Source organism: Natator depressus, chromosome 4 (genome assembly GCF_965152275.1).
Source record: "Natator depressus isolate rNatDep1 chromosome 4, rNatDep2.hap1, whole genome shotgun sequence".
Taxonomy (NCBI): Eukaryota; Metazoa; Chordata; order Testudines; family Cheloniidae; genus Natator; species Natator depressus.
In genome coordinates, this window is record NC_134237.1 from 51,037,568 (window position 1) to 51,050,602 (window position 13,035).

Consider the following 13,035-nt stretch of genomic DNA (forward strand, 5'->3'; position numbering starts at 1 on the left):
CACTGTTTATATTGGTGAAACTCTACCCAAGTGTTTCAGGTTGCTCGTGTACATGTGCCTAAGTCTTTGTGGATTTAGTGCTACTGTGATGAAAGTATTAAAAGAAGCAAAATGGATCTGGTGTTATCCCAGTATTCCAGAAAGGAGAAAAAAATGTGTACAATTTAGTATTTGAGTCTTGCTAGTGGTTTCCCATTTGCTGAGGAAAAAATCTGTTTCAAATATGTAGTTGACTGTAAACATCTTAGTAACAGTTTTAGAAAATTACATACCATACAAATAACATTTATTAGCTACATTCAAGTGAATCTAATTAGCAAGAACAAGATAATAGAAGGGAGAAACGGAAAGGAGGTAGAGAGAACAGGAAAGGATACCATATGCAATCCTCATGATACAGACTAACACCTTATTGCTGTAGAGTGTCTTTACTATATACTTCCAGGAATGAAGACCATATTTCTTCAAAGGAAGCCAAGCTCTGACTTACCAAGAGGAAAACTCTCAAGACTTACTAGGTCATTGAACTTGTACCAGACACTAATAGGAAACTTTTTTCTGCTTTCCATTTCTTTGCAGTATGATTTTTTTGTGATTAGTGTGGGTTTGAGAAGTAGATAAGTCCCTCAGTTCTCTGTTATATCCAGGAATAAATAACAAAGGATCACATGATAAACTGAAGATCAAATTCAAATTAAACTAGATAAATATTGCCGGAAACCTTTATCTAATAACCACATGGCATATATCTGTGGCCTGGTCTACAAGTACAAAGTTAGGTCAACATAAGTTGCTTTGCGTCAACCCTATTTGTGTATGTGTCTACGGACTACATTCAAATTTGTCTCCGGCTGACATAAGTGCCCCGTTACAGCAACACAGTAAAACCACCTCCCCCTATGGCATTGAGTCCCGGTCGACCTACTGAGTTTGATGTAGTGCGAGTGTAAACAGTGTGTGACCTCTTTTGATCCTAACAGTCTTCCAACAGTTGTCCCACAATGCCCTGTTCCCTGCTGCAGTAGCCACTTCAGTCACAATTCTGAGCTCGACTGCTAGGATCACAGACTGGAAGCCACCGCCACACCCTATTTAATAACACCCTTTGAAGTGTCTTTTCCTGATTGCCCAGCCTGATGAGCACACCTAATAACTCTCCTTTGAGTGTGCAACTGCCCAACCGACCATGCAGGTGCCACACACTAGACTCCTCCATGGAATAGACAGGATGTATGTATCTCCTGGGCCTGTGAGGAGAAGAGGCTATGCAAACATTGCTATGGACCAGCTATAAGAATGAGAACATCTACGAAAAGATTGCACAGGGGTTGCAGGCAAATGGGTATGAAGTGCCATGTGAAAGTAAAGGAACTACAACAGGCATATCACAACAATTGATCTTGTGCTGAGCTGCTGACCTGCCACTTTTACACCAAGCTGCATGCCATATTTGGCAGAGAGACCAGCAGCTGCAAGCAGACCACCCTGAAAACTTTGGAGGAGTCTGAGACCCCCTGCCCGTGAACAGTGAGGAGAAGGAGCGGGGAAGATGCAGTGGAGGGATCCAGTCATGCCACGAGTCAGAACCTGTTAGTCTCCACCACCATCTAGCCAGTCCTGCCAGCCAAACACAGATGATCCCAGTGAAGGGGAAAGAACCCTGGGTAAGTGTGTGCATCCATTTTCCCTTGCAATGTTTTACATTTAAAGATGGCACCCTGCCAACAAGTTAACAAGACACAGATATCGACTTTGCATTGTTTTACTCGTAAGAGAGGAGGTTGTGGTACAACAGAGTAGAGTTGGTATCTGCTTTTCATTTCCTTATTGGTTTAGGCGGGGACAACCTGGTGGAGCAGTTTGTTTATGTACATAGGGTATCCTTCCATGACATCTCAATTAAACTTTCATGCAGATACTCTGCAATCCTCTCCCAAAGGTTTCTACGGATGGCTGCCTTATTTTTCCCTCCACAGCAGGACACTTTCCTATGCCATTATGCAATGAGTTTGGCTGGCCACCAGTGCATTAAACAGGCTAGTGGCATACAGGTCGGGACAGCAGTAGCAGCTGTGCTCTCTGTGCCTTTGTTACCTTCAAGAGTGAAAGGTCAGCTAAAATCACCACCACCTGTGGTAAATAGTGCCAATATTCAGTGCCATTTCCCCTATACTTGTACCCATGGAATAAGGACCAAAATTTTGATTCAGACAATCATAAATCTTTACTTCCCCCCCCCACTCGTTTCATGGTGGCTCATACTCACCATGGCTGGGGCTGGAGGTCAGTGCTATGCAAAGTCGCTCCAAAGCTAAAGTGTTAATAAGCATGTCATATTAAGTTTTTTTTAACCTGGAATAAGGGAAGGGAGTTCTGAAATTTCTTTTTCCTTTTCCATTCTGACTGCAAATCCAGTGATACGCTTCTCTGTTTTAATCACAGCTGCTGCCACTTTGGCCTTGATGGGTGCCCCTGCTACACTCTCGGAACACCTTAACTTGATGAGAAGGAGAAAGAAGAGGACATGTTTGGCAAGATCCTGCAAGCCAGTGCTGCATCAGACCATGAACAAGGGGCGTGGAGGGCTGACATTGCAGACAGCAAGAAGAGGGATAGAGTGGACAGGAGACAGGCCCAGGAATCCCAGCAGGAAAAGGAGAGGGAAATGCACCAAGACATAATGGGGATTCTGAGGCAGCAAACATAAATGCCACAGAGCCGACGCTGGTTGACATACAGGTCCAGCAATCCCGGACTCCGCACCCTTTGCAGTTGTCTGAGAATTGCCTGGTACCAGCTCCCTGCCTTCCCCAACATTCCATCTGGTCTCACGGGCCACCTATTTACCCCTACTATTCCACGCCAAGGGACAGCAAGGAAAACCGCAGCTTCGCCTATGCTGACCTATGAGAGCCATGGCTGGTGTATGTGTAGCCACAATTTTAATTACATTGCTATTTTTTTGCACATTATTTTTCTGAACGGTTTTTACTACTCCAATACATTTCAATTTTTTTTCCAAATAAAATGTTCTTTATTAGTTCACAATACATAGTGCAGAATACATAGTGGTTCTCTAAGCACCCAGTACTTGAGCTCTTCTAATGGCCCACTTGTCTGCCTGTCCAAACTTGTCTGCCTGTCCAGACGGTCTCTCCACTTCTGCCCTCCACTCTGGGTGCAGATTTTCCCCTTTACCTCACAGTTACTATGCAGGACACAACAGGCAGTTCTAACCATTGGGATATTTTTCTCACTGAGATCCAATTTAGTGAGTGAACACCACTCGTGTACCTTTAATCTATCAAAAGCACATCAAACTGTCATTCTGCACCTGCTGAGTTGGTAGTTGAGTCTTTCCTTGATGCTCTTCAAGGTGGCTTATGTATGACTTCATGTGGGTACTTCTGGAGGGTAGGCACAATGGTTGAATTTAGTAGTAAAAGCTTTAATCTCTGTCCTGTAAGATCAGAGAGGGTGAACATGTGGCTTACCCAGAGGCTCATCCCTTATGTCATTGGACATCTGCAGTGGCATTTGGCAACCTAATTTAGAAACTCTTTACTTTCAGAGAGATTATAGAGATCTGAACCTTGCTGCTTTTCCCAATCTTTTCTGCCTATGTGGCCAATAAAGATTACATTTCACATTAATAACTTCTGTGACAGAGGCTCATTGGTGACAACTGGCAGAAGGGTTCACTTTTCTCCACAGGCTACTCCTCTCTCAGACCTGACAAACTCACTGGACCTAATACATCACTTTTATGGTATTTATCAATGAAGGGTGAGGTCTGTACTGCAAGTTTGTAACTTACCAGTACTCATAATGACTATGAGAAATGTGTATGGATAATATTTAAGGATTAATATAACTATATTGAAAAATATTCCCTTATGGTCTTGGAGTAAAAGTTAGTCCCCAGGTAACCATGTGTCTTGATGATGACCCATTCATGTGGGAGGGAGTTGTCACCCCACCCTGGGTAGCCAATTATGTGACATGTTTGATTGCCGACCCTTACCCCATCCAAGAATAGTCACTGGAAAACTACCAAAGACAACTGCAAACAATCAAAACCACTTGGAGGTAAGAAGGAGCATTGTAACAGACAAGCGCTCGCCCTGCCTGTGAATAAAGACAAAAAAACTTGATTCAGTATATGTGGGGGTGGAGAAAGACCCTCTGCATCCATTCACTGAGGAGAAAACTTGTTGAAAGGGGGTGTATTTCATGAAAGATTAGATCTGCAAGAGAATGAACTTTGGGGTCGGGGGGAGAAAACTACTTTATTTGATAGGAAAGTAACTTAATTGTAGGCCCTAGTTTGTATTGTATGAATTTATTTTATATTGTAACCATCTGTTTTCATCACACTTTCTTGTTTTTAGTGGAACCTCTATTCTTTTTCACTTAAATCTTTTTTATTATGAGTGTTCATAAGAGCTGTGTGTTATAGAGGAGTGGTAATTTAAGGTAAAACTGGTAAACTGGGCTACATTATTCCTGTGGGAGCAGAAGACCTGTCATTTCTATGAGCTGCCAGTGTCAGGGGCTGGTTATCACATGGGAATGCTTCAAGGGGGCTCAGGAACTGAGGTGCACCTCTTGTTAACCTGCAAGGTGAAGTGAGGGCTGGCATAGCCTGGAGGAGGTAAGGAGCTAACCCGGAGCTGCCACAGGCAAGACTCACTCCCGCTGTAACAAGGTGACTCTCAGCTCTGGGTACCCCAAGAACCATCACAACCGCCCTTCTCCCCATTTGTCCATCTAGAATATTTGTGTTATGCTATATCCCCCTGTGAAGAGGCATTATGCCAAAGTTGACTGAACACTTGTAAGGCATGTTTTTTTTTAATAAAAAAGGTAATCTGTTTTAAAGGAGTTGAATAGGTCTGATATGGCTTCCATAATGTAGAGTCTGAACGAATATCAGTTGTTATACAGGAACATTATCTTCAAATATGAATCACTTACATTGTGATAAGTATTTAGATAAACTACTTAGCCTGAGTGTGGGTACAGTATGAAGATGTTTTTTAATTTTGATGAAGTGCCACTGATTCCTATTGTGAGGTTAATAAATTGACAAGGACATGAAATACTAGCTTTTACCGCTAGAAAAACTATATTGCTTAATGACAGGTTTCAGAGTAGCAGCCGTGTTAGTCTGTATTCGCAAAAAGAAAAGGAGTACTTGTGGCACCTTAGAGACTAACCAATTTATTTGAGCATAAGCTTTCGTGAGCTACAGCTCACTTCATCTCTAAGGTGCCACAAGTACTCCTTTTCTTTATTGCTTAAAGCAATAATATCCAATATGTTGGTACAAATGACTGATATTCTTAACATTACAATGGTATGTTAATGGACATAGCCCATTTTTTTTGAAGTCCAAAACTGTCCACGCAGACATTTCAATATCTGAAATTATAGTGCTTTAGCTTTTTGTTTTAACATTGCATAACATTTGTGAATTAAATTACTGACTTTGTTGTTCTTCTACAGAGGTGTTATGAACATAAACAGTACAGAAATGGGCTGAAGTTTTGTAAACAGATCCTTTCTAACCCAAAGTTTGCAGAACATGGAGGTGAGGCTTCAGATGGCATATTTTAAAACTACCATAGCCTGCTTATTATATGCTTTAAGACAAGTAATACATATTTTAAGAGATTTTCCATAAAACTTCATAAGTCTTTCAGCATCTTTTTGTTCATCCTTTGGATAAGTAATTTTAAGGGGAAACTGATGAAGTACAAAGTGTAACTTTTGGAAACCCTGCATCATAATGTGATACTTTATTGCTGATGTAACATTTTTAATATCTGTCCTTAATCTTTTTATTTTTTCTCTGTCTCATATCTGAACAAGCAGTACAGTATTTGGGGAAGGGGTTCGGTCGAACAACACACACAAATTGCGGTTAGAATTATCTTCATCCTCCAGTGAGGGGGACACAGTTTGGAAGAGAAAAAAGGGTTTTTTGCCACCTAACTTTTTTTTCTTCTTCTTCTTCACTCTTTCGGTTGAACCTCTTTCAAGTACTCAAAGGAATTTCCTTTTTACCTGTTAAACTGGCATGACTGTCCTTTTCTGGAATCCACTTTAAATGACTCCCTTTTCTGTCAAAGAATGGACTATTTAAACAGACATGGCACTCCTTTCCAGTAGAGAGAGACTATGTCTGCCTACCACTGTATACAGGGAAAACCGACGTGCTTTAAAGTAGGATACTGGTTCCTTTTTTTAACTGATTGTTTGAGCCTCATCTGCTAACTGAATAAGCTATAAGTGTAATCTTTTGGACCTGAAAATAGAATAATTGGAATCTTTGTGCTACTAACTTTCCTGAGTCTAAAGTCTTATGTATGAATATTTATATGCATTAAGTTATTAGTTTATATCAGGGGTGGGGAACCTACGGGCCAAATTTGGGTCTCTGCTTCATTTCATCCAGCCCGTGGCAAGTCACCGCACTGTGGGCTGGAAGCCTCCTCTCCCCCCGGACGTTAAAAGTCCGGTCGGCTCCCAGAAGCGACCGACATGTCCCTGTAGCCCCTAGAAGCAGGGGAGATAAGGGAAGCTCTGTGCGCTTCCCCCAGTACTAGCTCCGCAGCTCTCCTTGGCCAGGAACCATGGCCAATGGAGCTGTGGGGACGGTGCCTGCAGACGCGGGCAGCATACACCATATATATACGCCGATGGGACGGATATAGCAGCCCCTTTGGGGAGCAGCGCGGAGCCAGGGTAGGCAGAGAGCATTTACTAGATAAACCCTCAGCCCTGAGCCCGTCTCACACCCAAACTCCATTCCAAAGCCCACACCCCGAACCTCCTCCCGCACCCCAGCCCTGAGCCCCCTCCTGCACCCCAGAGCCCACCCCCATCCCAGAGCCCACACGCTCAGCTGGAGCCCATCCTCCCTCCCACACCCCAGCCCGGAGCCCCTTCCCACACCCTGAACCCCCTTTTCTGGTCCCACCTGGGAGCCTAGAGGAAGCCCCGAGTCTCCGCACCACCCCGCGGGGCTGTGTGGCCCGCAACTGATTTTTTTTCTGTGGGTCAGTGTCCCCTGATAGAAAAAAGGTTCCCCACCCCTGATTTATGTAATGTCTCTTGTGTTTAATAAAATAATAGATTGGTATCAATTGAATCCTAATGTTTTTTAGAAACTCTGGCAATGAAAGGACTAACGCTGAACTGTCTAGGGAAGAAAGAGGAAGCATATGAACTAGTGCGTAGAGGCTTACGGAATGATTTAAAGAGTCATGTCTGTATCCTTTTTGAATATACCTTCCATTTGTGAATGCAGAGAAGGCTGTTGTTAGAGTAACTGATTATTTTATAGAATGTGAACAAGAGCTAACATCTATCACTGTTCCAAAATTGAAAGTGTACAACTGGTACTTTTAACATGCATATACGTATACAAGTACATTTTGTTTAAACTTTTCTTGAACAATTTCATACCTAAATTTTGTCACAAAGCTATCCTTCAAAGCACAAGCAATTAAATACACATTCTTGCTTTTGTGAGAAGAATTATAGTTGTTGAATCAAAATCATGCTGTTCTTTTCCATTGTATTTGGAAGTGTAAACTTTTTCCTTCAGAATTGCTTGCTATGGCCCTGATTTAAGAATGTACTTGAGCATGTGCCTAACTTTAAGTACACGATTATCCTATTGATGTCAGTGGGACTAGTGACATACTTGAAGCTTAAATACATACTTAAGTGTGTCCCTGAATTGGGGCCTGTATTAGGCAAGTTAAAAAATGCAGGTAATACAAGTTGATAGTCCTGTCAAACAGTAGGAAAATGAATTGCGATAATGTCCGTCCATCTCTCTCCTTTCCACCCCCCACCGTGTTCCTGTAATATCAATTGGTGAAAAGCTTTATATCATCAGTTTGAACGTTCTAGTGGTGTTACTGTCTGTTACAAAGCTGGATTGATAATTTATTTATTAATTATTATTTTATTTATTTTACCTAGTAGACACGCTCTTTCTGCCTTTCTGGATTGATTTTCTTCACCCTCAAATGCAGTAGTACCCTTAACAAAGTTTTCCAGGCTGGCATGTCTATGGTCTTCTCCAGAGGTCAGACAAGAAGTATGATGAAGCTATCAAATGTTACAGAAATGCACTGAAATGGGATAAAGACAATCTTCAAATCTTGAGAGATCTCTCTCTGCTACAGATTCAAATGAGGGATCTTGAGGGTTACAGGGTAAGTAGAGTATTTATGTTGTTGTTGATTTCCAGGGAAACAGAGCAAAGGGTTAGTGCAATAATTAGTAACTTGCATACAGTTTCCTCGGGTTAAAGACCATAGGAATCAAAACATTAAACGCTTATATGCTTAACACTTAGACATTCATACTCAGATATGCAGAAGACTACTTTTTAAAAACTTTCATATAAAGAATATAATTTGCTAGGTTATCTTTCTATTAAAGCAGAATTGTTCACTGGTGGACACTTTGAGTGTTGTCTAGTCTACAAGTGTCCCAGGTGTTGATAGGGCTTTTACCACTTTCTTTTGGAGACTGTTCTGCTGCCTAACAAAGTTTACTATCAGGAAAACTGTCCTGGTATTCAACCAAAGTGTTTTCCTTTCATAACTTTCTCCCATATATTCATCCCTGTTATTCCCCCTATAAGCCTCTATCTATTCCTCTCATTCCTTGGTTTTAGATTTTCAATTGTTCATAGACTGTTACCATGTTTCTCCTGTTGATTATCCTGTAGCCAAACTGAACATATTTTAGTTTTCAACCTTCTATTTTCCTTTTAAGCCAGTTTCTTCAGCCCCTGACTAAATGTGTTGCTCTTTTCTGAATTCATGTCAGTTTGTCAATAGTTTTCTGGTAAAATGTTGCTTAGAACTGAACATGCTATTCTAGGTACAGTCGCACTATGGTGTTTTGTTTCTGTGGACAAGGACTACAACCACTGCTCTCACATCTCTGCAAATGCATCCCCAAATTGAATTGCCCTTTTTTGCTGTCCTGTTGCATTGCAAACTCATGTCTGATTTGCTGTAATTAAGAATTACTAGTTTTTTATCTCCCCATGTGTGTTGAAGGTGGAATATTTTCCAGCAAACATATGTGCTCATATGTTTCAAGTTGAATCTCATATGCTGTTCATGTTTCTGATTTCTCCAAGTCCCTTTGTATTTAATCTGTCTTGACTGAAGCTCAAAACTCATCACAATTTTGAATCTGTGAATGTCATCATGCAGTTTTCTACTGCTAGTTCATTTAATATAAAGGTTAATTAAGAGTGGACATAATGCAGCTCCTCCCAGTTTTATGCATTACTGTTTATTATTACTCTTAGCTGTCCTTCATGATCCCTTTCTGTTTATTGCTCATGCTTGTTACCTTCTATGTGTATAGTGACTTTTTAAAAATATTTTTACATTACTTGCTGTTCCAGAAATCTGAGTCAAAAAAATTCATGACTCCCTGAAGAGTCATACAGCTAGGTTCAGAAACTAATTAAAGGCCATTTGCAGATGCAACTGTAATCGCCATAAAGATGGATGCCATTTACACTAGCCATTCTTCATGCAAGCACTTTTATGTTGGGTTGGGTAGAATCTATGATTGAATACATAAAGGCTCCTTGATAAATCTGAAGTGTCATTACAACAAGAACTTTCCCTAGGTCCCAAACTGAAACATCCTGAATGATGCTTTTTATTTAGTAGTTTTAGGATAGAGAAGAACATGCCTTGATACCTACATTAATGTTAGCCTGGCTCATGAGGACAGCTTAGTTGGAAATAGGACCTCTTTAGTACTGTTTTAGTTAAATGTTATCTTTTTTCACTTTATCAAAGTTCAAGCTTTTTAATTTGGCACAATTGCTATTTTTTCCTTTGTACTGTGTCAAGTAGTCTTACTAAAATATATTGAAATGTTAAAGCTACAGTATTTTATGGAGAACTTTAGAGTCCATGAGAACAGGAAAATTAGTAGTTATAACTGTCTTACAGGAAACCAGGTACCAGTTACTTCAGCTCCGACCTGCACAGCGAGCCTCGTGGATTGGTTATGCTATTGCTTATCATCTGCTGGAAGATTATGAAATGGCAGCAAAGATTTTAGAGGAATTTAGGAAGACTCAACAGGTATAAAAAAAAGAAAACATGGAATTCTTCATGTTTTGATTAGTTGTGAGCCAAAAAAAGTAATTGTCTTTCAAACACACAAACAATTTAATAACATTTAGATTTTTAAAACCAAATGAATTCAGTTTACCTTAAGTTTAAGTATACGCTACAAGGGTGAACACTCATCTGCCTTGTTTACATTCAGACGTCTCCTGATAAAGTGGACTATGAGTACAGTGAGCTGCTGTTGTATCAGAATCAAGTCCTCCGAGAAGCAGGACTCTACAAAGAAGCTTTGGAACACCTTGGTACCTATGAAAAGCAGATCTGTGATAAACTGGCTGTTGAAGAAACTAAAGGTATTTTGCCTCTTCAGGATGCTGTCACTCTTTGTGCTTATACATATCTGCATTATGGAATCTTGTGTGTGGTTCCTGTATATGCTGTTTGAGAAACGAGCTATTTTTATATGACTGAATTATGAAGTATACCAGACAGGCCAGTTTAGGTCTACAAGAGTTAGCATTGGGTCTACTGCTTTCACTGGACTTTCTAATGTTCTTGGCAGAATTTGGTTCTCTTCTGGTGAGATACTACTTCCTGGTCCTGTCATGCTGGTGGGTGGGCCAGAGGTGTCTCTCCATGGTTTAAGATTATCTAAGGTGGCTACTATGTGAAGACCCATAGCCCAAGTTAACATTTCTGTAGTAAACACTAGCTTGTGCTGTGAAAGTTGCTGGAATAGAGGAGAGGGGTAAGACTTTGCTCTTTTCTTCCTTTCTGTAGAGCAAAATTTCACTAAGTTATTGAGACTTTCATCTAAACATGATTCCTTCTTCATTACCAGATCACCTCTGATGAATTCAGTCAAGTGTGCTTACTTGAACGGGTGTGTGTGTGAGGGGGAGGTGTCATCAGTTACGTGATGTCTAGTTTCTTTTAAAAGTGTGTGTGTGTGTGTGTGTGTGTGTAAAATTACATCTACTGTTTTTTAGCACTGCTAAGTCAATGCAGCTCTGAAATAGATGGATTGTGTTCTGGCTGTAGCATCAACAGAAATGCTGGTTACACCTGCTGGTCCAAATTCTATCTTTGTTATCACTATGCCGTCCCATTGCCAGCTATCAGTGAGGGAAGAATTGCCTGCAGAATCTCTCAGTACAACTCACAAGTTAGACAAATAGCTGATGTACAAATCTGAAAAGATGGTTTTTCACACTCACACTTTGTAAACTTTTCCTTTTACTTGCAAACTGAGCATATTTGATTTGGACGTCAAGAAACTATAAACATGGAATACCACGTACCATTTTTAATTACTTTCCATAGTAGAACTGTACTTAGTTCTTCAAAAATTTTAATCAAGATACATCTAATTTTTCTTCCTCACTCTTAATGAAGTGACTCCTTCTACCTATATAAATCTTCAACTAAAAAGCTTAATCAGTTGTTGGCTATGAACATGAAAACTTGTTAAACCTCAAAATTGAAGTTCTTGTCAGTCATACCATTGATATTCATGTCTAGGAAACGTAGATTAACAAAGAATTGAGGAATGTCTAACCATCAAATTAGCACTACAGATGTTTAGCTGTTGCATTCTTCCTCACACTCAGTGTATAACTTTATGAATTTTAAACAGGAGAACTTCTGTTACAACTCTGCAGGCTGGAAGAAGCAGCTGAGGTGTATAGAGGATTGCAAGAAAGGAATCCTGAAAACTGGGCTTACTACAAAGGCTTAGAAAAGGCACTTAAACCAGGTAATGATTTTACAGCTTGTAATAATAGAGTATCAAGAATCTGTTTTTGCTCAGTTGTCATTTACTTATGCATTGAAAACATGCATTAAGTACGTTCTTAAAGGGACACATATATTTGACAACTTCTAGTCTAGTTTTTGATATGTAGTAGGGATTTATTATGTTTTTGTTACTAACATCTTGAAAAACTTGCATGACTTTTTGTCCTGATGTCCTGTTTGTCTTCATCGGGTAAAAGATAGATAAATAAAAAATGGCAGATTGTAAGAGCTGTAGTCCTTCTGTTTGTATGAATGGTAGAAATAGAACGCAAAGTCCTTTTTTTTAGAAGGGACACTATCAATTAAATTTTTTTCTCTGATCTCATTTATGGTAATCTTGTGTTTACAGTCAATATAATTTTCAGGCAGAAGTATGATTTCTTTCTGTTTATTTACTTTGTGCCTTTGACAGCACTTCAAATACAATCAGTTTAATTGCTCCATCTGTATAGTTGGTTTTCCTCTGTGTGGGTCATTCACCCAGCAATGGAGGATAGAAACCTTTTTTTAAAAGGGGAAAATGCAATCAACAAACTTGCAGGGGGACTCATAACCGTTGTACCTGAAACTACTTTTTAATGACCTTTCAAAATGGACTACATTGCAAATTAACTATGTTACTTAAAGTATACAGCTACTACTTACTATGCATTCTGGGGAGGGTGTAATTTAATTACCAGAAAAGATTCTTTTTAGTAATTCCAAATTTTGTTTTGTTGTAGCCAATATGCTTGAGAGGCTGAAAATCTATGAAGAGGCCTGGACTAAGTACCCAAGGGGACTAGTTCCAAGAAGACTGCCACTAAACTTTTTATCTGGTATGTGCATTTTTGGCAAGCAAATAAAAATAATTTCACTTTTTTTTTTGCTAAAACTTCCTATTTAACAATATAAAAAGTTAAAATCGCAAAGTAATATTTGGTAAAAACAAAATCAACAGATCTTTTTCCCCCAAAGGTGAAAAGTTTAAGGAATGTTTGGACAAGTTTCTAAGGATGAATTTCAGCAAAGGCTGTCCACCTGTTTTTAATACTTTGAGATCATTGTACAAAGATAAAGAAAAGGTAAATGAATCTTTCCAACAATTTGGGTTTATTTTTATACA

General features: G+C 39.7%; 1 protein-coding gene across 2 annotated transcripts in view; it reads left to right on the top strand.

The window, feature by feature from the left end:
* NAA15 (N-alpha-acetyltransferase 15, NatA auxiliary subunit) overlaps positions 1-13,035 on the top strand; it is a 63,895-nt gene that overhangs the window by 15,866 nt on the left and 34,994 nt on the right. For both annotated transcript variants that reach the window (XM_074950872.1, XM_074950871.1), the window contains exons 2-9: positions 5,509-5,593; positions 7,173-7,277; positions 8,077-8,234; positions 10,011-10,145; positions 10,333-10,486; positions 11,770-11,889; positions 12,653-12,748; positions 12,888-12,994. In XM_074950872.1, coding sequence (XP_074806973.1) covers positions 5,509-5,593; positions 7,173-7,277; positions 8,077-8,234; positions 10,011-10,145; positions 10,333-10,486; positions 11,770-11,889; positions 12,653-12,748; positions 12,888-12,994 — 960 coding nt within the window. The remainder of the gene's footprint in view (positions 1-5,508; positions 5,594-7,172; positions 7,278-8,076; positions 8,235-10,010; positions 10,146-10,332; positions 10,487-11,769; positions 11,890-12,652; positions 12,749-12,887; positions 12,995-13,035) is intronic.